Genomic DNA, 27,993 nt, shown 5'->3' on the forward strand with positions numbered 1-27,993 from the left:
TTTTCTGTAATTGGTTTATGTGTTTAGAAGCAGTACTGTGTCCTGATCTGAAATGGCTTAGGGTCCAGAGGCCCTTGAGAAACTTAACTTCCATTATGATGAAGCTCATCTTAATGCTAAACACAAGCTTGTTGGCGTTTACAACACTTACACAGCATCAGATAGGTTCAGAATGTGAGATTTATGCTGCTGGCCAGCACAGTAGTGAGATAACATCACAGTAGACTTCTAATTAAGCAGCTACACAAACACTAAAGAAACAAGTTCTCTTTAGTTCTTTGTGTCCCAAAAAGATCACCTGAGCTCACCAGGCATTTTCTAGACAGCTTTCTATGAAAACAGTAATAGTCAAAATAAGACTCTGTTTTCTAACTTGATACCTCATAGAAATGGTGCTGAATCTTCTTTGGAATAGATTAAGACAGCTCGTGTTATTCCCTAAGTGGAGAAGATAATTGGAGATAATTGCAGACATTAAGGAGCAAGCATTAACTGCCACTAATAACTTAGGTAACACAAAGGTAAACTGTATGAATCTGGTGTCCATGAAGACACATCATTGTCGGTCTTGGTTTAAACTAAGCCACATCTTGATAAATAAAAATCCTCCCAAGCATACACTGTGAGAGAAAAAAGCTAACTGGTTGCAAATTACGCCATGGATCGGAAACAGCCTTTCAGGTTTACCAAAAAACCTCTTCATCAGTTCCTCACCCCAGGCCCACACGTTCCTGATGAGACGCCCAGAGGGTGCCTCACACCACAGTTGGTTCTGAACTTTAGGCATCCTATATTTTTTCCTAAGCATGCTTCCATTTAGTACTTTTTGCATCCTATCTGAGCAGTCACCGTGCACGGTAATCACAACTTTTTGAGTCTGAGGGGTGATAATAAAATTAGCACAAATCTCTTTTACCTGTTACACAATCTCATGGATAGAAGATGTCCCAACTGCAGAGCTTAGCAACTGCAGAATATGACTTTGTTTGTGATCAAGAACCTTCACTTTTTCACTGACAGGAAGCACAGCAGTTTCACTGGTATATCTGTACTGCCGGCATCACCACTCTTCTGCTGTGACAGTGTTACTAAGTAAAGAGCAGTTGAGCACAAACGCTGTGATACTGTGGCAGTCTAATAATCTGAGGATCCATTGGTGACTAGTGGGTAGGTGGCTTATACAGTATGGATACACTGGACAAAGTGTAAGAGAGCAAGGTAGTAAGGTATGGAATGAAATATATGTCAGAGTGACATGAATTTAAAATTTAGGAGTTGTGGAATTTTCCATCTCATGCTTGGATCTTGGCTTGTCAGGAATAACAGACTACAGTGAAACCACATTTTGGAAAGGGATTCATACATTCCATCTTGCATAGATTCAACATTTTATCTAAACAAGTTTTTTTCTACTGTGATAGCTCACCTACTTAAACTTGTCCAGGTGTACTTAGTGACAGTGAAACTTCCTGAAATACCCAAAGTAAGCCTAGCATCACCAGTGTGTTCTGATGGTGATCTTGGACCTCACCCTGTGGGTCTACAAGTGTGAGACAGGGCATGTGTTTGCCTTGAACACCTGTTCCCCGTGGCTAAGGCTCAGGTATGGACACCAGAGTCCACTTCTGGCAGTGCCAGTCTAGGCATCACTGACATGGGTTTTCTTGGGGTCACAAAGTCCTTTCATTGTGTCACCTGTTTGGAGGAACATATCAATAGTGTATCAGGTGGTAACTGGTTCAAAATAACTTTCTAGCTAAAGGTGAGGTCTTTATAGATATCATAAAAGAAGAGGCAACTACAGTAGCAGGTGCAGTTCATGTTTAAAAATCAGTGACCAAAACTGTCAGTGAAAATGTAAAACTGGGATTCATGCATAGTTTCGCATGGTCTTTTAAAATCATTTGGTAAAAGAATGTTACCTTGAAAATTTTTTTTTGAGTTGGCTTGAGAAGAAAGCATTTAATATTTCAGAGCATACATTATCTCTAAACCCTTTACAGGGGACTATTTATATACAAAAAAATGAGTCAATTAAAATGTTTACTCCTCTAATTAGATTCCATTACAACATTAATGTTGCTAGCCTCATTTCAGATGTATGTCTTGGAAAATGAGGGAGGTCAAATGTTTTAATACCCTTAAATTCTTATTTCTCTTGAATTCCCCACCACCATAGCTCCCTTCACACAAATGAGGGTAGATTGGTGCGTCAATGTAAAAACTGGAATTTCTAGGACTATTTCATGTGATGCACCATCTCCATCACTGAGTAGATGTATACATGTGATTTAATACCTAATTTTTGTAAGAATTTCCAGAGAGAAAAGGAAAATTTCAATAAGCATTGTACATACGCCAATATTTTTTTTTTTGATGAGCAAAGTTAACAACTGGATATAAACAGCCTCACTTAAATGAGACATTAGGTAGTAATCATACTTATGACTCAAGAGGAACCAAGGCAATAGAAAAAAGAAAAAGCATGGTATTCAAAGTCTTTTGTCACAGATGTAAAGAGTCAGACCATTGCCATATTTCCCCACTGTATAATAGGAGGACAACACATCCTTAAATAGGACTTTGGAGAAGGACCCAGAGTCCGAAAGCAGGTTCTGGGCCATTCCAAATATGCTGTGTGGGTTGCAAACATGATTATCCACTTTCTGAGTGTTAATTACTACACTCAAGAAAATTCATTTTCTGACCTTACAGGGAAGAGAAATAACCCAAACTTTTAGGAATGTAGATAGCGGTAGTAAAATAGAATTTTATTTGAAACATTATAGGAAGTTACAAAAAGCAAGAGAGATCAAAATCTGATGAGCTAGCATTACACAAATGTTTCAAACCACCCATCTGGGCATTTGTCTTGCATCTCTAAGGCGGCTGAGTCCCTGCCGAAGGTATCGGGTATGGAATGGGTGGCATGAGAAATTCTGAGGGTTGGGGTTAGGATCTGAAATGTTTCCTGGGCGTCTCCTGTTCAGACGTGGGCCTTTCGGAAGGTGAGTGGATCTTGGGGCATTGTACCCTTCGGTGGGTTGATCAGCTGATGAGTGTACAGCAGAGCGTGTTGTGGGGTGGGGCTGGCTGGAGGAGGTGGGTGTCTGAGCAGTGACCTGGAAGGTGTGTGTCTTGCTTCTGCTCTTGCATTCTCACTTCCTGGCCGCTGTAGACTGAGCAGCTTTCCTCCGCCAGGCCCTTCTACCATGCCGTTTCTGCCTTGGAGTCAGCCAGCCACAGACTGACTCCTCAGAATCAGTGTATACACCAAATAAACCTTGCCTCTTACATTGTGGACGCCATGTTTTGTTCCAGCAGTGAGAAAGCTAATACAGAATGTGTCATTTGCCAGAGCTAAGGTTAGAGTCATGTGACCAAGTGGCTCCCACTGTCCTTACAGAGGCTGAAGCCAGGGCCTGATTAGAAAGGAGGACAGGAAATGGCAAGGAGTGATACACGTGGTTCTGGAAGTGAAGAGGTCACTGGTCCCCAGTGTGTCTCTGGGTCATAAGCTTTCCTGCCAGGTAGCAAAAGCATCAGAGTACAGCCCGTCCTCCAGAGGTACATGCTCCTGTGTGGCCACAGATTCAACAAACCATGTCAAAAATATTCTTAAAAAGAATTCCCTCTGTAGTGAACATTGCAGAGCTGCCATTATTCCCTAAAGCCAAGGGGTAGAGCATCGGTGGGTGTAGCCCTCACATTGTTTCAGGTTCTATAAACCACATAGCAATGGCTTGATGTCCACAGGAAGATGTGTAGGCATGATGTAAACACCACTTTTATGCAGAGGACTTACAAATCCGCAGAGCTTGATCCCTGCAGAGGGCCCAAGAACCCATGATCAAGGTGGTCAGGCACCTGCAGAGAACCCCAACAGGTGCTGACTCTGGACAGATAATATTTTTAATTGATCTCTCAAGAGTCAAGTCCATCGTGAACTTCGAGCAAGCAGCAGATGGTATGGGCTGGTAACTGGTAAGGAAATGCCAGTTTTAACATAAACACGATTCACAGGCAGGATCACAAATACAAACCGACTCTGCTTCTCTACACTTTTAGAAATGAACAGCCTACTTCCCAGCAAAACTCTGCACCCCCCATTTCCACCCTGCAACAAGGATTAGCAAAAGCTGTTAAGAAGTTTCATCCCTCTCATTTTGTGGGGACCTATATTCAGATGCATATTTTAGAGCAGTTTTGGCACCAATGTGTAGAAGTTTGCAGACTGGAAAAATTGTTCCCCACAGCTAGCCCTGCCCTTTCTGTATAAAGCTTTGAACCCTGACTTTTCACTTTCAAATCAACTGTTTTACAGCATCCAGGGAAGATTCATCAAAAGGCCACTGCCATGCCAGAACTTCATTGGATCAGGTGTTTTTGGAACTAAGTGAGTCATTTGAAAGGGATCTAGGCGCTTTCTAGACTATAGAAATTCCAACTGTTACGGCTTTTAAAGATACTCACTGTTTTTTCTTAGATTGTCACTTTTTTTATAGTGACAAGTATTTACCAAAAGAACAAAGTATACAAAAAAGCTAAAGCAAGTTTATTTTTATTGCCTTTGCCAGCCAACAAATAATAAAAATTGAAACCAATAATAATTAAAATATAATGACTTCAGTGCTCCTTTTCAAAACCATATACATTGCCATTCAAATTCTGTATGTGACCCTCAGAAAATCTGAATTAGGTCTACCAGGTTAACAAAATGTGCTACAAAAATTCTCATTTCTTCTTTGGTTCCAGAAAGTTAAACTTACTATCATATTTATTTATATAAAAAACCCCAGGACAATTGATTTTAAGGTCATTTTTAGTTTTTTCTTTTCCAATTTCATAATTCATGACTCTCCTGAAAACTTACTCTTGGCATTGTCAAAAATAGACATCGCATCTCTTGATCAATTCTATTTCTTTTTCTTTCTTTTTGAGACAGGGTCTTGCTATGCAGTTCAGGCTGTCCTTGAGCTCACTTTGTAGCCCAGGCTGGTCTTGAACTCGCAACGATCCTCCTGTCTCAGCCTCCTGAGTGCTGGGATTACAGGCATGAGCCACCACGCCCAGTGATCAATTCTATTTCTGTAGTGTAATTCTAGATCAACTTCAATTTCTTTTCAGCAAAAGGAATCTATATTTTCACGTAAATATTTTCACTTAAAATGGAGGTCTCTAGCAGAGTCATAAGTTTATAGAGTTCTGATTTCCGCTGATGAGCTTGGGAAAGAAACTGAACTTGAATCTGTTCATCCATCTGTTGCATGCTGCTCACCCAGCAGGGTCCAAGACTTTAGAGATGAAGAAGATGCTCCTCCATGCTGATGAACCACAACAGGGTGGGAGGTCCACTGCCAAAGGCTGTCTGTCTCTATCCCTCCCTCTCCCCTGTCACTCTGTCTGCTCCCCAGAACCCTTTGAGCACTTCTAACACTTCCGATGGGCACCAAGGGCCTCATTTAACACCTAAACCCACAAGATTAGGAGTCCTTGTTCTGGCAAGTTTTAAAGAAAGATTATTCAGAAAGAAAAAACAGATCAATAAAATCTACAGTTTAAAAGCCAAAGACTTAAACGTTAATCTTTAATGATTATGTTCCACTTCTTTCTGCAGTGTTCTAAAAAGTACTCTCGTAAGTAGAATCCAATTTCATATGAAGAATTTGAGTCATTACATTATTGAAAGTGAAGAGGTAACAAATTACAGACTAGTGCAAAAAAAAAAAAATTAGGACTCCTGCATTCTCTAAAGTGCTCCCTGATTAAAAACCAAAACCCGGAATGTGGCCAATGTGTCACACATTGGAATAAGGTCCATATAAAGTCCCATCCTCATCCACCTGGTGGTGCTGACCTGCGTGCAGTTCTAGAATGCTCTACAGGAAAATTCTGCTAGAGCAGGTGGGCACAGATGGGTATGAAAGGAGTCACCCTCATCCTCCTCCCTACAGTGCCAGAGCTACACTCACCAACCATGGCTGACAGGTGCTGCCCAACTCCCCAGGGGCCACGAGACACTGCCACACACAGGCCTATGGCTTTGCCACAGCTGCCACCCAGCCTGTCAAACCCTGCAAGGTGACTGAGCTGGGCAGCCTTTCTCCTTCCACCACCTAAGAAGAATGAGAGTCGGAACTTCTGTGGCACCCACACTCGAGACAGACAAGAGGAACGAATTTACAGCAGTGCAGGGATTCTAGCCCACACCCGACCAAGAGCTGCCACTATCTGCCGCTCGGCCTGCTCCTGCACCCAGCCGCGTCCTGAGATGTCCCTTTTTTGGCCTGTGTTCCTCCTTCATCACTTGGCCCATTAGCTTGGGACAAGGAAAGAGCCCTGCATTGCCCTGGTATCCACCCCGGGAAAGATGTTCTCTCTAGTGCCATTCTCTTAAAAACAAACCCACTACAGACATACACATTTTTTCATAAATAAGATTTGAGGCATATATGTAATATATTAACATCTTCACTAACAAGTGTGTGATAAAAATTTCAAGTTCTGTCATTCAAGTTCAATGAAGGCACACATTTTTTTCTTTAGGCTGAAAAGAATACATGAGTCACGAAGACTTTGTGGGACTTTTTCCTTTGACTTTCCTCTTCTTGGGATATTCATCCCATGAATTGCTGGCTTGGCTCTGCCACCTGAAAAAAGCATTTCGATAGAGGTTTTTAAACAGACTCCAGGGTTGCTTTGGTGTCCGGGGTGACAAACCGGAGCCTCGCCGGGTGTGTCCCCCCAGATCTGCTTTGGCCATTCCCTTTAAGGCTTCTCACTCCCCCCAAACCGAGCTTTCTGGTTCCCAGGCTCTGATGCCCTCCGGACCAGCCTGGGTGGTGGCCTGGGCACAGTGTCTCCCGTCAAACTGTCGTCCCTGCCCCGACCAGGCTGCTCTTTGGAAAGAAGGGGCTGCCGGAGGACGCCCGGAGTCTGGGTGCCCCCGTCCTTGCTGCTGGGTGTTGGGGGGCTGCTGGGCTGCGCTCGGCCGGTATCCACATTCACTTCATTCTTCCACTCCATCTTGTAGGCTTGGGGCAGCCTCTTGGAGAACTGTTCTGGCAAAAAGCGCCTGGCTCGGGGCTGCAGGTTGAGCACAGTGGTCCCTGCATCTGGGTCTGAGTCGCTGCTGCTGCCATCTGTCACAGAGCAGAAGGACAGAGTGGGTGAGCGGTTCAGAGAGCAGGTGTTACAAGGGCCTTCTGTGCCTCAGTGGGCCACATGACTGCTGCGTCCCCAGGCTCTGGGGACAGTGAGATCACAGGGCCCACTCCAACCCCAGCTGAGGTACCCAGGGTATCTCGTGTCACCTCTGAGAGCATTCAGGCCCCCGTGGGGGGGGGGGGTTACCGTGTGCCAAGTGCTTCCCTGAACACCTTGAAATGCATTTGCTCTTTTAATCCTCACAATTGCCCGTTTTACAGTTGGGTAATGAGGGTCAAAAGATGTCAGCAGGGGTAGAGCTGTAATCCAGCCTGGTGCACAGTAAGCCTCTGCTCATCACCTGCCCCATCTGGAATCTCAAATGTGACTTGGCAGATTTCCTTTGCATTTCCACAGAAAGACCAAAACTCTAGTGTGCACTTTGCAAACCTAGGTGGGGCCCCGCTAGCCTCAGATGCTGGACACTGTACCTAGTCCCCCTGGAACTGAGATTTGCAGGAACTGTGAACTTATTTGCAGGGTACACGGCAGGAACATGGCCAGGATTACAAATCCTTAGCACAGCCTTTTCTCCCTGTCCTCTCCTGCCTCCATTGCCTCCCATTGTTACCAGTAGCCCTCAGCCTTCTCCTTTCTTAGTTAATTCAGTAAATAAACAGGATGAGCAACTAAGGGATATAAGGGATGTTCTCATCACCCATGTTAACCACCCAGGACCCTTGGATAGTTCCCCGGAATTCACAGTGAAGAGGTTGGCTGTCGCCATGAAAAAGACCTCAGAGAGATTAACTCAGAAACAAAGCTGAAATAATTGGACAGTCAGAAGTAAAATCTATGGTTGACTCTATGAAAATATATTAGCATGACTGTATAACTCTAAAGATTTACACATTTTCAGACTCAGAACACTCTATTTACCCACTTAATAACCCCATGGCAATGGTATTTGTTTTTGCTATATCAAAGAATCGTTATGGAAGATAAATGACTGGATTATTTGTAATTCGCAAAGAACATCATTTAAAAAGATCACTTTGTTAATGAAAGATCATCATGTTGTTATTTTATATTGTGAGCTATTGAACTCTTCCTTGATGAAGAAAAACAATAGGAAAACTTTCCTATTTTAGATACATCTAAAGTTTTTCTACCCCGAGTACATTCATTACCTGCATTAGAAATGTTCTTTTTCTTTTGTAGCTTTTCTGGAAGCTTTGTATTTTTAGGTAAAGATAAATATCTGGAAGTTGATGAGGAAGCCTGTAAAAAAATAAGTAGACAACCTGACTTAGATTATATAAATGGCACTTATTGTACATGAGGAGTTGAAAATTTTATAATACTTGGCCTTAAAATAGGATTCTAGTTCTTCATCACTCCCAAACTACTTTGCAAAGTGCTATCACCATTATACCCAAAATAACTAATGTCTTCTGGTGGAGATCCATACTACAGAAGAAAATAAATGGGACCGTGTTATGGCATGTGTCTAGATGTCCCCCAAAGCCTCCTGCACTCATAGGTAGGGCCTTTCGGATGTGATTTGCTCTAGGGTGTGTGATGCTGGGATTCAGGATGTGTGGTAACTAAAGGGGTTTAGCATAGCTCTGTGTGTGTGTTACAGGAGCCCCACGCTGGGTGCCAGTGGCAGCAGGCTGGTAGCCTGGATGGGATATAAAGGGACAGAGGAAGGCTGCCTGCTACATCCTGCATACTCTGCCACACTGCTGTCTTGGAGCCAGCAACCATGGGCTGAAGCCCCTGTAAAGTAAACCTTTATAAAGCCAAAGTAAACCTTTCCTCCTTTAACTCATGGGTGCCAGGTATTCTGTTCCAACAGGAAGGTCACTAAACAGACCATCACAAGCAGCTGTGACCATCCCAGCCCTTAAAGAAAAGCTATTGAAACATCCATTTACAAAAGAATTTCTAGAAAGACTTAGCATCCACATGGAAGAGAAAGGAGATAGAAAGAACACAGCACACCTCACTTTAACACCTCTTGAAAATGATGGAACAACAAAAACTACTAGAAATTTGCTGACATTCTGGATACCACAGACTTTACAGTCTTTGGTTTCTGGGGTTAACTTGTGACAGTGCTACATTTTATGTGCTTAAAAAAATAATTATTCACATACGATTGTCTTGAACCCTGTGACCCTGTGTGCGTGTTAACATGCCACAGTTTACATGGTACAACAGGAAATCAAGGCACTGTTTTAAATCACTCTCCATATCTCTGACAAGATTCTGGACCAGCTCATGGATTTGCTTACAATCCCTCATCTCCCAGGTGCTCTGGGCTTCCTGCAGGGCCCCTGGAGAACATGTAGACCTGTTCACCTCTACCTGCTGCCACCCCTGCCCCAGCTAGATGGCACAGATGGTCATGAGCTGCATCAGAACATGCTGGTACGTAATGGGGTCCCCTTCAATGATCTCAGCTAGCAAACCTGCACTCAATATTGTGTGTAATATCTCACAACAAAATCACCTAGCAATCCATTTCTCAAAACAGGTTCCTCCCCAAGTTATACAACACAGGCCTGTACCACTTCCCAGTGGTGGGAGCCGGGCCCACGCCTCCTGACTAAAATCATAATTTCACTGTCTCTTTCCTGCACTAGCAACTACCGCCTTCCTTCTTTCCTGTTAGTGTGTGTGTGTGGGGGGGATAGCAATTATTACCTTGATCAAAATAAATAATTTAGGTTCTATTCTTGGAAGCCTTCTCCCCTACTGGAATAGAAATCCCACGCCAGCCAGCCTAGGAATCTTTTAAAATGCTATTCTCCAGTGTGTTCCAGGTGCCCACGAAAGAGCACTAGATGGAACACAACAGGCATTCGAGAAGCATTAGAAAAGGCTTCACGATTCTTTGCCGTTTTTATGGAGATAGGGGTCTAGCTCTGAGTCCCAGGGAGGCCTTGAACTCCTGGGCTCAAGGGATCCTTCTGGGGGCTGGGATCACAGGTACTAGGTCAGCATTCACAGTGAAATGAGGATGTTACAAGTTTCATCCCAGAATCCCCAGCACCCAGCTCCAGCAGTCACTGGGTCAGCAGAGGCCAGGACGCGCTGGGGCACACAGCAGATGAGCCCGTACCCTTCGGTCACGCTTCAGGCTGCTGTCCTTCCGGATGCTCTCCCGCAAGCTGTGCCGCCGGCGGATCAGAATCTCCTTGGCCTGCCTCTCGCTCGTGTCGGCCGTCAGATTGTGTCTGTTGTAGGACAGCGTCTGAAACAGAGACACACAGGGGACCTTTCACCCACAGCGTGACCCTTTCCGCAGAAACCCCAGTCTCCACCACGGGTCTTTGGATTCCCACCTCAGCCGGTGCCTTCAAACTCCAGTAGCGAGGAACAAAGTTAAAGTGAAGAATGTAGCAGCTAATATTTTCCAATTTTGAAAGAATTCACCTTTTCATAAAACTCAGTTTCTGTTTTTCTGCTGAAAAGTGTGTTTATCATAAATTTAAAACCATGACCGAATTCATCCAGTGTCACCATGTGTGTATTTAAGCCATCATCGATCACTAGAAAAACTACAAAACACCTTTCTAATTCTCTGTTCTCCATAAGCAGAAATTACTGACACAAAACAAACCACCATGAGCCACTTGGGGGTGCCATGTCCCTTAGATTGGCTCCAGCGCTGGACCTTGTTCCAGCTGGGCTGTCACACAGAGAAACTGCTGCCACCCACAGGAGAATCACATCCCAGGGTGGAAGAGAATTTCTAAGTTGGGCTGCACCTGGCACCCATGCTAATAAGGCATGCAGAATCATTTTTCCTTCCACAGTTACCATTCTGTGGTGGAACTGGCATGCATTTTGCAGGAATGTCCCTGTGACCAGGCAGAGGGACACAGCACAAGGCCCGATCCCTGCCAGAGGTGTGAGTCAGGCATTGAAGGCCACCAAAGTAAACCAAAATCATGAAATGGAGGATCCTGTAAGTGCCACATGAGAGCTCATTTAAGGATGTGGTGGGGATAATAGGGTGGTTGCTGAGGAAAACTAAAAAAGTGGACTAGGTGATACACCAGCAGCTGACAAAGCTGACCTGAAGTCATGACCTGCTCCAGAGAGAGACAGAGAGATGACCGAGGACTGAGAACAAACCACACCTGGGCTCCAAGGGCCTGGGCCATGTGGATGACTTAGAGGTCAGACATAGGACCAAACTCTGCCAGAAGAATTTAGCCCAGAGGGCACCCCTGTCTGTTGCATTATCCTAAACAAGAGTGTGCTGCCTTCTGAGGATGCTTCAGAGAAGCGGCAGAGGCAGGATAAGGGGAGGATGGGAGCAACTGGCAGGGAGACCAGTTAGGAAGCTTCAGACTCCAAAGTCCAGTAGGAAGGAAGCCACCATGGAAAGCTGCGTGCCCCTGAGGTGCCACTTTACCTCTGGGTGCCTCAGTTTCTTCATCCTGGAAATGGTGCCAATAGTGATGCCTACTACTTGCCAAAGGATTCAGTGAGAAAATGAGAGCCTGGGAAACGGCTAGTTCTGAGCTGTGGTGACATTAAGGAGCTCACCATGAAAAGCCATGTACCCAATGCAAGCCATGTACCCACAGGAAGGAAGGGGTTGGATCGGAAGAGCGGGAGAGGAAGCCACTGTGCCTTGTGTGAGCACTGCAAGGATCCACGCACTTGAACAGTCTGTGCTGTATTTCCTTCAAAAAGCAAACACTCCCTTTGTTCACCGCCGGCTAAGGCATATTTCCACCCGCAAGCAAGTGCACTGCACCAAGGCTTTAGGCTCTGTCTCTGCTGCGTGGGGTACTGCGGACACATGGGGGGCCGTGGAAGGCGCTGCAGAGGAGGGGCCAACATAGCACCCACCAAGGTAGCAGAGTAACAGGGCTCGGGGGGCAGCGCAAAGCCAAAAAGCACATTTTTAGCAAAAGAGAAGCGAATGTTTTAGTAAATAAATTCTTCTCACTCGCTGACGGATTTGATAGAGATTCCTTGATAATATGTCGCGAATTTCATCCATCTCGCCGGGTGTGAGCTTCCGTAATTTTTCTTCACGGCAATCACTGTGAAAATTTGGAGAAGAGGATATTTCACCTTTCCCCTGAGGGTATTTCACCTTTTCCCTAGTATTAGAAACACTAAGTTTCTTTCTTAGCAACAACAATACCACCATCCAAAAAGGAGAATTTTTGTTTAAAAAATAGCACTGGGGAATAATCCAAAATCTCAAAATATTTTTAAATGCTTTACATTCTTAAAATTTCTCAGTTTTCAAATAATGAAACATTCTGGAAATTATTTTACTGTCAAAATTATTCATGCAACGAATCACATACAAACTCCATGTAATCATGCACAAGCTTTCAAACAAGGCCTGTTCACTCCACCACGTTTTAAGGAAGAAGTCATATGTAATAGTTTACACTATTGTGTCTGTTATTCCTACCACGACAGTTAATGTGACACAGAATTGTTCTTCACAGCACGACAGTTAATGTGACACAGAATTGTTCTTCACAGCAGAAACCTAATGACCTGCATTTTCACTAAAGATCTATGTTTTAAGTACTTCATTTAAATATTGGCAAACATCTGCTTCATATGCAAATATATGCAGTCCTTCAATTGGGGGTTCTACATGTGTGAACGGATGGGTTAGCCTGGCACCTACATTTGGGGAGCTCTACTGGCTCTCAGGCACACAGGGCAGAACCTCCGAGCCGCTCAGCACATGTGTCCCCCCAGGCCGAGCAAGGCAACGTTCTGCTTTCTTCCTCTTCCCACGCTGGGGCTAGAATCCTTCTCACAGGCTCGCTGGGATGTTTTCCTCTTCCTTTTCTGTTCTGCTTCTTGCTGGTAATTTCATTGTTTAAAATGGTCCCAAGCACAGGGCTAAAGTGTCACCTGGCGTCCCCAACACAGGTGTGTTGTGGAGGAAATATGTGCCACACACACTTTGTCCACTTGTGAGGTACAATGCTGTTGACCGCGAGTTCAGTGTTAGTGAAATAATCATATGTATATTACTTATCTGTATAAATTATGCATTTATACAAATGTACTACATGTACTGTACAGACACTAAATAAGATGTCTTAAAACCCAGATGTGAATAAAGCAGACTTAAATACCAATTGGCTGATGAAACCTTTGTGACCAGAGACCCCCAGTGTCCCCAGGCTACAGGCTTCCCAGAGCCATGATCACTACCATGAATAAGGAGAATTGGCTATTTGTATGTTTTATACTCTAATTTCTTCTAAAAAGCCTTGAAGGCACATATAAGAACATAGGGCAGCATAAAAATACATAAAATTAAGAAAATAAAGTAGAGAAACTTGATATGCACAATACATGTCTTACAGAACATGTGCCGTGGCACAATGTGGTATAATGTAAACTCAATCATTACTGTAAATCAAACACAGCAGTAAATAAATGGTAATGGACAAAGGACTGCAGAGTTCAGCACACACAGGTCTCTAAACTGAGGTGGTTCATTTTCCCTTAATCTCAATTGCTGGTATAATTTTTGTAAGTATCTTCTTAGGTATAGGTATTGTTTAAAATACACCCCGGAGTATCTGAGCTACCTTAACAGCAACCTTTGATGATTTTGACAGCCGGGGATGAAGACAGTTTTGGGCCAGACTCCCTTCCTTCGAGGGTGAAGCGAAGGGCAGGAAGCAGGGATCTCCGGCTACATAGAGGAGCTCCTCCTGCCTAGCAGGCCCTGAGTTCCAGTCTTACTTTCCAGAATCAATCAGTCTGTCAGACACCTATTTATCTCTTAAACTCTCAGTTTCCTTCTCTGTGGCTGATGGACAGCTTCAGAGGAGCGTGGCCCCACTGGCCTGTCCCATGTACTTGGACGTCTAAGTTCTCTTGTCTCCTGGCCATGAAATCAGCGGCTGCACTGTACTGACCACCTCCCAGCACACTCATTCATTACAACACTTCCAGAAATCTCCCTCCTTATTACCTCCCGACCTGCTTCTCACTTCGCTTTACAGAAAGGATTTCAGCAAAGGTAAATGGTCAAGATGGTACTCATTTCCCTAACTATGCAAAGAGTCGTCTTTCTTTCTTTCTTTCCTTCCTTCCTTCCTTCCTTCCTTCCTTCCTTCCTTCCTTCTTTCTTTCTTTCTTTCTTTCTATCTTTCTTTCTTGTCTTTTTCCTTTTTATCGGTACCGGGGATCGAACTCACGACTGCCTGCTTACAAGGCAGGCGCTTACGCAGCTGAGCTAAATCCCCAGCCCCCATTTTTCTTTCTTTTCTTTTCTTTTTTTTCACTCTACCCCCAACTCTAAACATTCTCTTCTACTCTGCTTACTACCTGCTTCAAAATGAACCATAAAGAGAGCAAAACTGAGGCCATAGAAGTCATGGATTTCCTTTGAAAACTGGATTTCTGAGTTGCCCCTTACTCTAACTGGAAATGGAGTCACACATAAGAGAAAGCAGACATTTTAAAGCAGAGGGAACCTTGACCACCGAGTCTGCACCCGTCTGTCTTTGGCTGAAGATGCTCCAACTCAGGGAGGAAGAAGGACCAGGCAGCAAGGTAACCGCAGAGCGGGGACCAGGGGTCATCATGCCAGAGCTCAGCCCGCTGCCTCTCCAGGGCTGTGTGATGTGTTCACCTCTCAGGCTCCCAGACTGTGTAAGCTCACAGCCTTAGAGTCCCAGTAAAAATCAGTTTGTAGGGTTGGACATGTGAAATTTCCTCCTCTCACAGTGCTTCAGCTTCCTCATCATCAAATGTTGATCATGTAAAATTTAGAGTAAATGAGCCTCTAGCTCATCCATAGAAAGAACTCCTTGGAAACCTGTGGTTTCTGTCACCTCTGTAACAGAGAAGGACTGACATCTACATGATGAAGACTCTCATTGCTACATTGATGAAGACTCTCAAGACTGTGCTGGCCGTTTGGCTACTGATGGCTGTAAGACTTTGGGAAGGTCTCTGCACCATTCTGGTCTCACTTCCTCTTTTATAAAATTAGAGAGACAGACCTGGCCAATGGATCTCAGTCCTGGCTGCATATTAGAAACATGTGAACAACTTTAAAATATGTCTGGGATTCAGCACCAAAGATTCTGACCCAATGGTGTGGAGTGGGGCCGGGCACCTGCGTTATCTAAACAATCCTGGAATTTTCCAATGTGCCAGCTATACTGTGACCCCTGTGTTCATGTCCCTGTCATTCTTTTTTTTTAAATTTTATTTAAGGACAAAAAGAAAAAAAGCAGAAAAAGGGTACAAGTTATACAAAATTTCAGAAAAAAATAAACAGTAGGAAATCACTAGTTAATGGATTACATATTGTCATCTTAGAAATATTTATTCAAGTTACAAAATTAAAGCATATAAAGTGGACATTCAAACAGTGAGACTGCAAACAGTTCTGTTCAGTGATCCAACAAAACTCAGTAATATCATTGTCTATCTTATACACTTAAATATACATGCAGTTATATCGTTTAGAGCACTTTCTTTTCCTCTCTTTTGTACAATGACTATTATACATTTTGGGTTTTCCCTGTCATTCTTATCCCTCCCACAACTTCAGCCGTGAGCCTGTGAATAATCTAAGAGGAAACAGCTCTATTAGCACATTCACGTTTATAGTACCAAGGATAACACAACCTAAATAGGCCATTTCACAGCACGGGCTAAGGGACTTTAACTTACTTCCAGTAAACACTGAATTTGCCAAAGCAAATGTAATAAAGGCACAAATATTGTAAACATAACAGAATACATTCTGATTGGTCAGTTCTAAACCAGGATAACATAGGACACTCATTTCTATGTGGTTCGATTTCATCTAGACTCTCATTCTACTGGGAGATGGTAAGGATCTGTCCAGGAGGTGGCTTAATGTTTCATTATCTCTGGTTTCAAAGAATTCCCAATGCATGCTGAGAAGTACTAATTTTTCTTGGCAAAAACCGTACTCACGTTAGGGATGCAAAGGAAGGGACTGTGCTTATCATCCCAGTCTCTGCCATCTCAATGGCGTGTTTGATTTCAAGCTTTTTATACAAAGACACGATGCTTGACTTGGGCTGGTTTTCCCGAATCAAAAGCTTCCGAAGATACTTGTCATCAAATTTCTTAAACCTACAAAATAAAGAAAGCTGCACTTCCCATGACTGAATATTGCACTGACTAAAAAACAACTCAAAAAGCCTCCCCCAGGTAAAACTTAGTAGCTGCAGTTAGCCGGTCTGATCATAATGTATATTTTTATATGTGCATAAATCCAAATACTTTACATGTATGAAATACACCTATGGATATACACGTACATTCTGATGCTTTTTAATATGACCATAGCATGCATATATTAGCATTCATTGGTTATATTTACCATTTTTCTCCTTCCTCTTTCAGCAAAATTACAGGCTGTCAGTACTTGTTGGACCCAGTTCTCCTACGGCTCCTGAACATTCGCAGCTCCGGCTTTTGCCTCCAGGGCTCCACTGAAACTGCTCTCAAAGGACCCACAACACCCGGCCAGCACCAGTCCTTATCTTCTTGGCTCTGTCTGCTCAATACTGCTCAACACTCAAGTCTTTGCGGCTTTCCAGGAGGCCCTGCTCCACAAGGCCCCCATGCCCTTCCTCACCAGCTCCTTTTTCTCTGACCTCTGAACACAGCAGCACTATGGGACCAGTGCTAGGCCCTCTTCCCCACCTGCACTCTCCCGGGTCTCCTTTCCCAGTCTCTGGCTTTTCACAGCGTCTCTCCATCAGGGACACCCAAATGTGTTTCCCCAGCTCCACCTTCGCCCCCAAGCCCAGACAAGGAACATTGCACTGGCTGCTCAGCATCTCCACAGGCTTCTCACAGGCATCTCAGCCTCAATGCATCCACACTGGATGGTTCTCCTCCACCCTCCCCTTCTCAGCGAATCACAGCTTTTCTAGGCACCATCTTCAGTGCTCCTATGGTCTATGTTATGGGCTGAACTGTGCCCCACCAACCACAAATTCATGTATGTGATCAATTCCTAATCCTTAGAACATCAGAATGTGTGACTACGTCTGGTGGGAAGGTCTTTATAAGCATAATTAAATGAGATTAAGTCATGAGGGTGGACACTCGTCCAAAGGGCTCAGAAGTGGTCACTTGGACACAGCCATTCACAGAGGGAAGTCAGCATGCAGAGTTGGGGAGAAGATAGGCAACCCTGGAGTGCCCCCACCCTCCAGCCCGTGAAGGACCTGACCCCACTGACCTCTTCCTCCCTGGCTTCCAGCCCCCAGCACTGCCAGACGGTTTCTATGGTTGAAGCCCAGGTTAGGCTTAGGACGTGTGGTGCCCCGTCATGGCAGCCCTAGTAGATGGCTATGCCATGCACACCCTTGTGGCAATCTCTGTCCTAACCATCAACATACACACAGAATCCAACCATTTCTCACCAGCTCTGAGGCCATTGTCATTGTCCATTTCACCCTCTTGCCTGGGACAGTACCTCGTCACCGTCCCATCCCCATGGCAGCCAGGTGCCACAGAAGGAGGTATCTGCATGCTTCCGAGTCAGGAAGAAGCCTGGTGACCTCCAGGGGCTGTGCCAGTGTGATCTGCACTGGTCACCCTGAGTTGCTCATCCTCACTGGCAGCCTCCCTCCCCGCCTCGGGGACTTCCTGTCTGAGACACTTCCCCTAGGTTCTGGGGGAACACTAGGAATGTTCTTCCCAGTACCTGCAGGATGGTTCACACTTCAACTTTAGGTCCTTCCTCAACAGTGATCTCCTACAGGGGGCCTTTCCTGTCCTCATCAGAATCCCAGACCTCACTCTTGACCTCCCCTCCCAGTTATCACCCTCCAGCACAGCAGGCAGTTCACCTACTTAAACCATCTGCCTCTCCTAGCCCTAGGAATGTGGGATCCGTACTACAAAACAGTGCTTGGCATACCACAAGCATGGGCCATTTGGGCCCAACAGCTCCCGCCATGTCACCTGGCAAGGTCCACCCACCATGGCCTTGGTGCCCGGCTCTACCCTTCCCCAGCACTGAGCCCAATGCCACTGTTTGTTTTGATCAATGGGCCACCAACAGACAGGATGACAGAAGAGCAGGTCTCACACAGGCACAGGCTTGCACACTGGAGCCTGAGTCTTGGGCTCCCACTGACATCATGCCAGGCCAGGCACGGAGTAGCATGGAAGAAAGAAAACATCACAAGACAGAAGTCACGACACCCTACAAGCCCTGCCAGAGCCCAGTGACCACCAGGCAGCCCTCAGCCCAGCTGACCGAAGACCTCTTAACTCACAGCCTGCCAGCCTGAATGACTACCATGGTGAGCAGCTGGGTTTTGCAAGGGTTCATTAAGCAACATTCTTGCATTCTCCTATAAAGGAGAGAGCCCGCCGTCGCTGTTTGTTGAGAATGAAGTAAGTGTCCACGGCAATGACTGTAAACTCCCGAATGTTTACAGGCACCGTGTGCTATCAAAGGAACTAATGTTCACCTGCGTTCTTGGCACCCGTCCTTCACTCTACGTGCTAGAGGGCTCTGAATAATTCACAGAGAGCCACTCAGAGTGCACCCTGCTATCCAATGGTCCCCAGGCCAAAGACTGGGCCTACTGTTTCCTATGTTTATTTTCCATTTCTTATTAGGTCCATGGGGCCAAGATTCCCCCCACCCAGGGATGCCACATCTTCTTTAGCTTCTTGTATTGTTATTCCTGTTGCAGCCACTCATTAAAGATTGGTAATAGAAAGGACAAACACCCAGGACAATGGCCTCTGTCCACTCTGCGGAGGGACCGTGTGTTTCCTTTCTTTGCTTTCTTGTTATCCCTTTCATTTCTCTGACAAGCCACACACAGGGATTCTCTTTCACCATCATCAGACTCCTCTGGCTGAGCTGGAGAAATGTCTGTACTATATCACGCTTTCCTTACATTCCCAAAGACTCAAATGTCTCAAGAATTCTTTGCCAGGATCAGTGGAAATCTACAGCAAAAGGAAGGTGGAAGAAGAGGAAAGATACCTCACATGCCTAAAACAGTCCCTTCTTTTTGTAATTTTTAGTGACATCAGCAACTATGTACACATCAGAGATATGATCTGAGCAAATGAACATTTTTTAAAAAATAGGCTCACTTTCTTTATTCTACCTGTGATAGCCAGTGCATGGGGAAATCCAGGAAATTATTTGAAATTTACCTGGAAATAATTGGGTGTGGAAATCTATGGGTGCTCACAAAACTTATCAAACAAACTACATTTGCTGCTGAGAAAGATCTTAGACACAAAACAACACAGCCTCTTGGAGGACAGCAGGCCAGGAGGCCAGCAGCCCTTCGCATGCCTCGAGCTGACTTCCTGGAGCAGATCTGGGGCCCAGAGAGAGCATCTGTGGGAAGGACAGAGCCAGGTATCTGCCGTTCTGCTCTGACACCCACACACTGCAAGTGATCCCCTCGCCCTCCTCCCCACAGTGCCCACTCAGATCTGTTTCCTGCCCTGTTTGGGAGGCAGAAGAACTGTGTGGATGCAGGTAGTGGAGGAGGCCTCCACCCAAACTTCTGGGAGGTAGCCAGGCTGCTCTGGTTACATACAGGTCCCTTCAGGAAAGTCCCCATGGGATTCCAGAGAAAGGGAAAGCCTGCCTGAGTGCACAGGGGGAAGGGGGCAGGGAGAGATGTGGTCCCCAGCCCGCGGGCCTGCAGTGGAGAGTCTGCAAGAGAAAGGGGCCCTTTTCTCTATTTTTAGGATGCAGACTTTAGTCAGAGTTATTACTTTTTGCTCCCCTCTGTTGCTGAGCTGGGTACTTTCTCTGCACACAAAACACCCGCCCTTTATTTATAAAATCAGGCTTAGCCCCAAGGGCCTTTCATTAGTGAGAAGCACTGTAAAGCCTGTAAATGTGGCTCTGGCAGGACAGTTTTGTAGCTCATTGTGTGACTTGAGGATCCCTCCACCCGCCCCTGTACACACACACCTGTTTACGATGTGACTGTTTTGTCTCTGTGGGGTTGCAAAATGTTGGAGGCCTGAGTCTGTGCCTTATTCTTATGTAGCCCAATATTGTACCAGCACGTGGGAGCAAACAGAATCCCTTGGAATTTCCCCTATTAAATTATACAGATTGGCAGGTTGGCCAACTTCATATAAAGAAGTAATAGGGAAAATCTGTCAGCAAGGTAGGAAGGAGAAAGAGCGGGGAGCTCCCAGATGTGGACTAGAATGTGTCCAGTTAAAGTACAGCCTCCCACAAAAGCCTTGTTTAGCTGGAGATTTGCAAAGACTCATCCCACAGATCGCTCTGCCAAACAAAGAGCCTGTGGTGCCCTTGGATCCATGGTATCAGCAACACCAGTGTGGCACTAGGTACAAGAAGGGAGGAGAAGAGCCTTATGAGGGGCCCCACTGGGGGTACAGGCACCGGTCCCTTCTGTCCCAAACTCTGCTGTCACAGGAACCTGTGCTCCTGGTCCCACCGCTCTGGTTCTGCCTATGCCAAAGCATCCATGCGACCCTGCCTGTGTGTGTGGTGCAGGTAACAGTTCAGCTAACTGAAGTCTTTACAAACGCAGGTCCATGACTGCTGCTTAGCAACTTCCTCAGGTATTCAGTGCCCCTGCACTTGGCTGGCGAGGCTGGAGGTTGTGAGGGGCCCTGCTCTACACATGAAGCTCACCTTCCTCAACGCTGGCCGTGAGGTGCACCCTGGGTCATGGTCACGTGACCTGAGTGCAAGCCCTGCATGACAGTTAACAAGCGGGGCCTCTGTCTTCCTGTTACTGTCCTTCCTTTTTGCATCCTAGAGTGGCCAACAGTGGGACAGCAGGAGGCCCAACAGGAGGCCTGGAGGAAAGGGAAATGGAAGCCACTGTTGGTGGACTGATGGGAGAGTGTCCCAAGGCCCTGTGGGCTCTGAGGAGTGGAACATTCAGGAATTGCCTCCCTCTGGCCAGTCCCAAACAAGAAACAACCTTGTTTAAGCTACTCTCGTCTCCTATCTCTGCTCTAGCTGAGCTCATCTTAGGGGATGTCCTATGAAACAGCACAAAGATGAAGCCTGAAGAGTAACCCAAGGTGTCATGTCCAGCTCACAGCGTGGCCCACAGCCTCGCCCTGATGCGACGGCAGCGGCTTCTTACTTGTCTCTCCAGAAGTTGTGACCCCAGTGCCCACAGACGTCTTCGATCCCAGTCTTCACATGATCAAAAAACTGAAAACAGAAGGAAGCAGGTGAACTGGTCAGTGCCTACCCAGAAGCAGTCACCACCGCCACATCCCCTGCCAGAATGCTAGCAACCCCGGCACTGTTTCTTATTTGTGTGCTTTACTGGAAGCAACAAAACAATCATCTTCACACCCATGGAGATGTTTATCCTATCACTGATGAGAAATGCTCCGGTTCCTGGGACTCCTGCAGGAGTCTGACGAGCACAGAACCCTCCTTGTCCCTTCCTCCAAGCTCAGACCATGCCGGGCTCTCTGCTGTGTCCACTGCTATCTTCTCCCGAAGTGAGCTACCTGGTGTCCAGCTGGCTGGACAGGCCTCCAAGTCCCTCAGCGTCTCTGCACCTACCCGACAGTGGATCTCTTCGCTCACTGCTTGCTGCTTCTTATTGGATCTTTTAACATCGAGAAACTCCACGAGTGGTCGGATGGTAATTCCCTACCCAGGAAATAGAAAAGACAGCCAGTAAATTTTCTGATAAAATGAAGTTAAGGATTAAAGAATAAGTCTGCTTCTTCCAAACATAGATGACCAGCATGGAAAGTATTCTACCGCCACCATTTGAGGCTGCAAATGTAACATTGTGTTATTTTTTTTCTTCCATTCTGATATCTGGTCTCCTTTCAGAAGGCTGCATCCCAACACAGAACAACGCACAAAGATGGAAGAAATTTAGAAACTAATTCTAAGAATCAATAAAGGGTTATCCAGTTCAGAGGAATCGCCTACTTGTAGTATTCACAGAAAAGGTTTCAGTGGTTCTTTCATTTGCTTATGGGTTGGGTTCAGGCAATTTGCACTGAGCTTTGACTGCATACAGCTGAGGGCCGTGGGCTTTGGGAACACAGAGGGGAATGGTCCAGGCTGGCACCGGGACTTTGGAATCTAATGTGAAGTCAGGGCTCCCCAAACTCAGTCACGAAGTAGGCAGCAGAGGGTGGGAGAGGCAAGAAAGCTCTGTGCGGACCCAGGGGGAGGCTGGAGGAATCCTCGGGACAGCTGTGGCCAGCTGGGAAATGGCAAGTGGCCAGGCTGGGCGAGCTCATGGGCTCGGGAAGGGGGCGGAACGCTAAGCTCTTCAGGGAACCAGGGAGAGAAAAGCAGATTGCCTGGCAGCGGGACAAGGATGGAGAGGAGCAGCTCACTTTAGGATGCAACACCTTTCAAAGCACCACCAAATGTGACAGGCACCCTGGAAAGGTGCGCCCCACCGCCACTTGGCTGGACAGGAGGGAGCAGAGAGGAAGGTAATGTCTAAGTACCGACAAGGAAGTGACAGATTTCTGTGGCCAAGGGATGCTCTACTGGGAGGCTGAGGCAGGAGGGCTGCCACAAGTTCCAGGTCAGCCTGGGCTACAAATGGAGCCCCTGTCTCAAAAAAAAAAAAAAAAAAAAAAATGCACAGCAATAAAACCTAGGGAAATTAAAAACAAAAACCAGAAATAACAAAATCAACATGCACAATTCATCCCAGATATGAATTCAGAATGTAAAATAAATATACAATGAAAAACACATGTGTGTAATATATTCTAGTAACATCCATGCTAGTGTATTAGGTAGATACCATATATATGATATACATATGTACTAGATTACTAGATATATTCTGTAGGTCTATATATCATATATATTGTCCTGGCATAAATGGACTAATCCTTTAGGAAGAGAACTATAAAACTAAACCAAAGGGTACTAAAAGAATTTGAGTTTTGAAAAGACACTATAGTTCCTAGATGAAATAACAATACTGTGAGGACAATTTTGTGTTGACTAGCAGCCACATGGCACGATTCCATTAACACACTTAACAATTCTTAGTAGAACTCAAGAGGTTTGTTTTAAGCTAATCCTGAAGAGGAAATTCAACAAGAAACCTTAAGAGGAAGGAGAATAAGAGGGAACTCACAGATACCAAATCAACTACCAGTGGCTGTATGAAGAACTGTGTCACCAAAGTGGGCAGGCGAGGTGGGGGCGGGTAGGTTTGGAGGGGGTGGCTGAGTTCAGTGTTGGGGTGCTGGCAGCCACTACATCTATGGCCAAGAAATTCGGGTCAGAGAGCTGCTGGGTTCTTGGAGGGGAGGAGGAGAAAGTCTGTTCCCTGCTGTGTACATCTTTCCATGCAAGGAACTTTGGTTATGTCAGCTCACACGCACACACACACATGCACGCACACACACACATGCACGCACACTTTAAAAGGTCTTGGCTTTTGTTCCGTCAACAACTCTGAGCATTTTTCAGCTTCACATCCATCTTACTTCTGAAGCACAAACAAGTTCTGGACAGCACAGTGTGAGACACACCTTGAGTTCCATCTGTGTGTCCTTCTGGCACTCAGAGATCACAGAGGGGCACAGCAGCTCCCCAGCTAACACATGTTCTGTAATTTTCAACTTCTGGAAATGAGTGTGGATGTCAACACATGGCTTTCAGAGGTGGCTGGCTTCGCGGAGCCTGAGATTTCACAAGCCACTCATCTAGCAATAGCTCAAGGAAAAGTCAACAAAGTCAGCTCAACTTCCAGGACTGTCCAAGAGGGTCTAGCAGGGAAACCTGCTGTTTCCCATGTTTCCTTTCACTACTCACTTAGCAAGCAGCAAAGGAGTGCCCACTGTTGGGAAATGCAGGCCTGCCCCGCCCTCATGCTGATTTCTCCCTTCCCACAGAGAATCTGAGTGCCCCAAATGAATAGATCACACCTGCTCAACTCCAAGGAGCGCATGTGCCTTCTCATACGATCAATTCAAGGTTCTTAAAGTAGGCAATGCATCCCCAGGAGGGAGGATCCCCACGAGTTGGAGACCAACCCAGGCCACAGTGATTCCAACCTAAACTACACAGCCAGCCCCTCTCTAAGGAAAATCCAACCACAAAAAAAGAAAACATGAAACCATCAAAGGTGTCCAGAAGTATAGTGTGTTTAAGTTTATGATAAAACTTATAAAGAAGTATTTGTCTAAGCGGTTCCTTCTCTTTGAATTATTTGCCCTGTAGGAATTATTTAATAAATGCTGCTTTCTCTCTCTCCCATCCTTTTCCTTTTCCTCCCTTTTCCATCCGCCTGTCATGGGGGCAGAGGACAAGGCCAGCTGTCTCAGTTACTTTCTGGTCACTGAGACACGACACCTGACACCCCTGAAAGAAAAGTTTCGGGTCATAGTCCTCTGGCTCCAGGGCAGCAAGGCAGGGCAGGAGACAGAGCTCATGACAGGCAGCAGGAAGCAGAAGGAGCAAAAGGAGGAGCAGGCAAGAGAGGATGCTGACTCCTCCAGCCCAGCTCCACCTCCCAGGGTCCCATGGGCTCTACCTCGTCCATGGTCCATGGACTGACCACCAATGAGCGGTGTGGCCCCGTGACCCAGTCACCTCCCAAAGCACTGCCCATGAGTCCATGAGGCTCTGGGGCTCTCTAGATATAACCTATAACAGCACATGTATGTGGCATGAATCTCCACCTTCTCCCCACCCTAAGGTTATGCAAGAGAAAGAGAAGGGAAGAGACCTGCAGTCTGGTTGAAACATGCCATCTTTCAATCTTCCCTTTTTCCCTGGGTGGGGAGGGGGAATGAGCTCTTGATTTTGGAATTAGCAGTTACAAAGCAAGAGGGGAGAAAATGTCTGCTGTCTCCTGCTGACCTAGCAGGTCATTCCCAGAAAAAGTTGATGCAAATGTTTCCTTTTCCTTAAAAATGTCTCTGTTGTTGCTGTCCTGTCTTCTGTTACAAGCCTGAGCCCAGAGTATGTAAGGCAAAAGCACAGCAGGTATCTGAGAGCTGGTGAGGGGAGAGGCGACCATAGAAGCTGCCCTTGGCTCCCCTGTCCTGAGGCTGATGGACCCCTCTGCCCACACTCCCACCTCTGCCTGACCTAGCAGAGTTACTCCCCAACCCCTCCCTCTAAGCAGCCAGTGGGCTCACCCTTGCTCTCTGACCCAGGAGTGCTCCAGGGAAGGTGCCCACTCCATCCTCCACTTGCCCCTCTGCCAGCAGCTGCTCTGCTGGAGATTCTAGAACCTTCTCCTTCCTGAGCATGCTCTCCCCTTGGCCTCGGGGTCCCTCACTTGATACGCCTTTCCTGCCATCATCTGGTCTGTCTCCTCCCTCACTGAGGCTTTCAACTTTATTGTTTCACCCTTGCCAGGCAGGCGCATGTGCTGCTGAGCTAAATCCCTGGCTACCAACTTTCAAGTTTTGTTGTAAGTGCTAGGAATTGAACCTAGGCCTCTTTCTCTGAGCTATGTCCCCACTCAGGAAAGTGAAGGGAATGAACAAAAGAGGAATTAAGGAATTTAAAAAGAATGTAAACATTATACATTGCAGGCATGTACTGATGAAATAAACAAAAAAAGTTTTATTTATTTATTTACTTAGTCATTTATCTAGTCTTTATTTATTTTTGAGACAGGCTTCCATTAAATTACTAGGTTGCTCAGGCTGAGCTGGAACCCCTGGAATCTTCCTGGCTCAGCCTCCCTGAGTGCCGGGATTATAGATGTGCATCATCACACCTGGATCACCAGGGTCTTAATTCCCAACTATCAAATATTGGTGCATTTGAGGATTTGGTCTCAGATGCCTTCTTTTCTTCTCTCCTTTTTCACCCATTCTTCGAACAATCTCCTCCACACTTAGGCTCTGAAGTCGGCTGTGCACTGAGTCCCAGGCTGACATTTCCCGTAAGCTCCTGACCCCGCAGGCACTTGCCTGTTTACCACCTCACCTGGACACCAAATGGGCGGATGTGTGATGTGTGCGTGTCTGAGCCTGAATGCGCAGCTTCCTGCCCTTCAGACCCACTGCTGCCCCTGTGCTGTCCGTCAGGGTCAACGCCGTCTTCTCCCATGATTCCTCAGTCGGAAGGGAGTATCTCCTGCCACCCTGCAGCACTCGCCTGCATTTCCTCATCTTCAGAAAGCCTCGTCTATCTGCTCGTTTCGTTAGCAATTAGTTGCCTTTCCTGTGCATTAGTGAGCACCTCTTCTTCAGTTTGAGAAGCTGAAGCCTCCAAGATTCGCTGTATTGCTGGGGCCCCAAGACCCTGCGAGACCCCAACTGTTCTGGCAATGGGTACAGAGAATGATAACTTTTCACCTGGGTCATTTCTCAGGGTTGCAGGTAGTGAGCAACTGGAACCATGAAGTCACATCAGACTCCGGAGATCACGAAACATCCCTGAACTCAGGGTCTACCCTGCAAGGCAGCTCATGCCCTGTGGAGACATGCGTTACTGTGTGGACCAGGGACTGCGGAACCGGAGAAGTGCACTGGCTACTGCTCTCACCCTGAGTCACAGAGTCTCGTGTTTCTGTTTTCGGGACTTGTGTCTCTGGCCAGTGTCCTAGGACTGTTGCCAGCCTGTGTATGTCACAGTCCTGCACAAAGGTTTACACTAAGAGATCCCAGGGGATCTGTGAGCGTGGCCCAAAGACGCTGGCACCCCTGCAATTCCAGCCGAAGCACTGTCATTTTGCAATTAGTGTGTTTGTGTCTAGATAGCTACTGAGTGACTTTACTGAAATCTGGGCTTCTGCTACAGGATTAGAGGGTTAACTAAGATATCACTACCTTACTGCATTAAACAAATAAAAGAATATCAAAAGAACTTAACTTCTTTCTTTTGCTACTAATTTAGCTAATGCTGTCTACTAAAACAGAGCAAATCTTGAGGTGAGGATCCCATATCAGCTGGGCAGGGTGGTGCAAGCCTGTAATCCCAGCACTCAGGAGGTTGAAGCAGGAGAATCACAAAGAGTTCAAGGCCAGTTTGGGCTACATAGTACAACTCTGTCTCAGAAAACAGGAAACAGAAAGAAGAAGAAACTGGTGTCAGGTGCCCTATACAACACGCACTGGCTGAGGAAACTGCTAAGGAAACTGGGGCCCAGGAGGCTACCAGAGGCAGCCTGGAATAGCAGGCCAGACTGGCCTTATTCTGCAGTGCGCTTTGATTCTGCACCTCCCTTCCCTACTCATGAGTATAACTTTAAAACATGAGAAGCAACTTATCTTTTGCATAAATAATATGGCCAATCTTACTGGAAGGACTGGGAGCTCAAATGACCAAGGACTCAAAATCATTCCCTTCTTTAATATTCCATAAGCAACGTTCTGATGGCATAAGGCTGTGCTGCAAAAATCAGCAACGTGGCCCAGGCAGTGTCCAAGTCCTCAGGACCGACCCTGACACCCAGTTAGGACGCAGTGGTACCATGCAGGAATAGCTTACCCTCTAGGATACACTGAAACAAGGGGGAAACATCTTTTAAAGCTAAATAATAAGTGTGCAAACTGCTATTTGTACAAGAACACATAACACTTACCTAGGAATTAGAGTCTTACACATGGATATATAATTAATTATTCTCACCAACTTTGCAAACCATCCGTGTTTCCCTCCGGGTTGCTTTCACACTACTCACATAAGATGGGCGCTGGCTTAGAAAATGTCCCCAGCTAGCCTCACTGTTCAGTTGCCGCTACACTCTGCCTCGGGTCCGAAGCTCTGTCCTGGCCCTTCGGGCATCTTCCTCGCCCCATCCTTTTCCCTGCCCCTGCCCCCCTCAGGATTTGCATCCACACCTCCTCCTGTCTGGAATGCTCTGCGCCCAGATC

The 27,993-nt window shown here is 46.1% G+C and overlaps 1 protein-coding gene across 1 annotated transcript in view; it reads right to left on the bottom strand.

The window, feature by feature from the left end:
- Positions 1 to 2,750: 2,750 nt before the first annotated feature.
- Positions 2,751 to 27,993, bottom strand: part of Slc9a2 (solute carrier family 9 member A2) — an 80,825-nt gene continuing 55,582 nt past the window's right edge. Inside the window, exons 6-12 of the mRNA XM_063229744.1 lie at positions 21,725 to 21,814; positions 21,291 to 21,361; positions 16,123 to 16,284; positions 12,122 to 12,218; positions 10,277 to 10,408; positions 8,337 to 8,427; positions 2,751 to 7,142 (exon numbers count right to left, since the gene is read on the bottom strand). Coding sequence (XP_063085814.1) covers positions 6,769 to 7,142; positions 8,337 to 8,427; positions 10,277 to 10,408; positions 12,122 to 12,218; positions 16,123 to 16,284; positions 21,291 to 21,361; positions 21,725 to 21,814 — 1,017 coding nt within the window. The 3' untranslated portion in view covers positions 2,751 to 6,768. The remainder of the gene's footprint in view (positions 7,143 to 8,336; positions 8,428 to 10,276; positions 10,409 to 12,121; positions 12,219 to 16,122; positions 16,285 to 21,290; positions 21,362 to 21,724; positions 21,815 to 27,993) is intronic.

The sequence above is a fragment of the Cavia porcellus genome, unplaced genomic scaffold (genome assembly GCF_034190915.1).
Source record: "Cavia porcellus strain 051 isolate PalLab524CR breed Dunkin Hartley unplaced genomic scaffold, mCavPor4.1 scaffold_18, whole genome shotgun sequence".
In the NCBI taxonomy this organism is placed as follows: domain Eukaryota; kingdom Metazoa; phylum Chordata; class Mammalia; order Rodentia; family Caviidae; genus Cavia; species Cavia porcellus.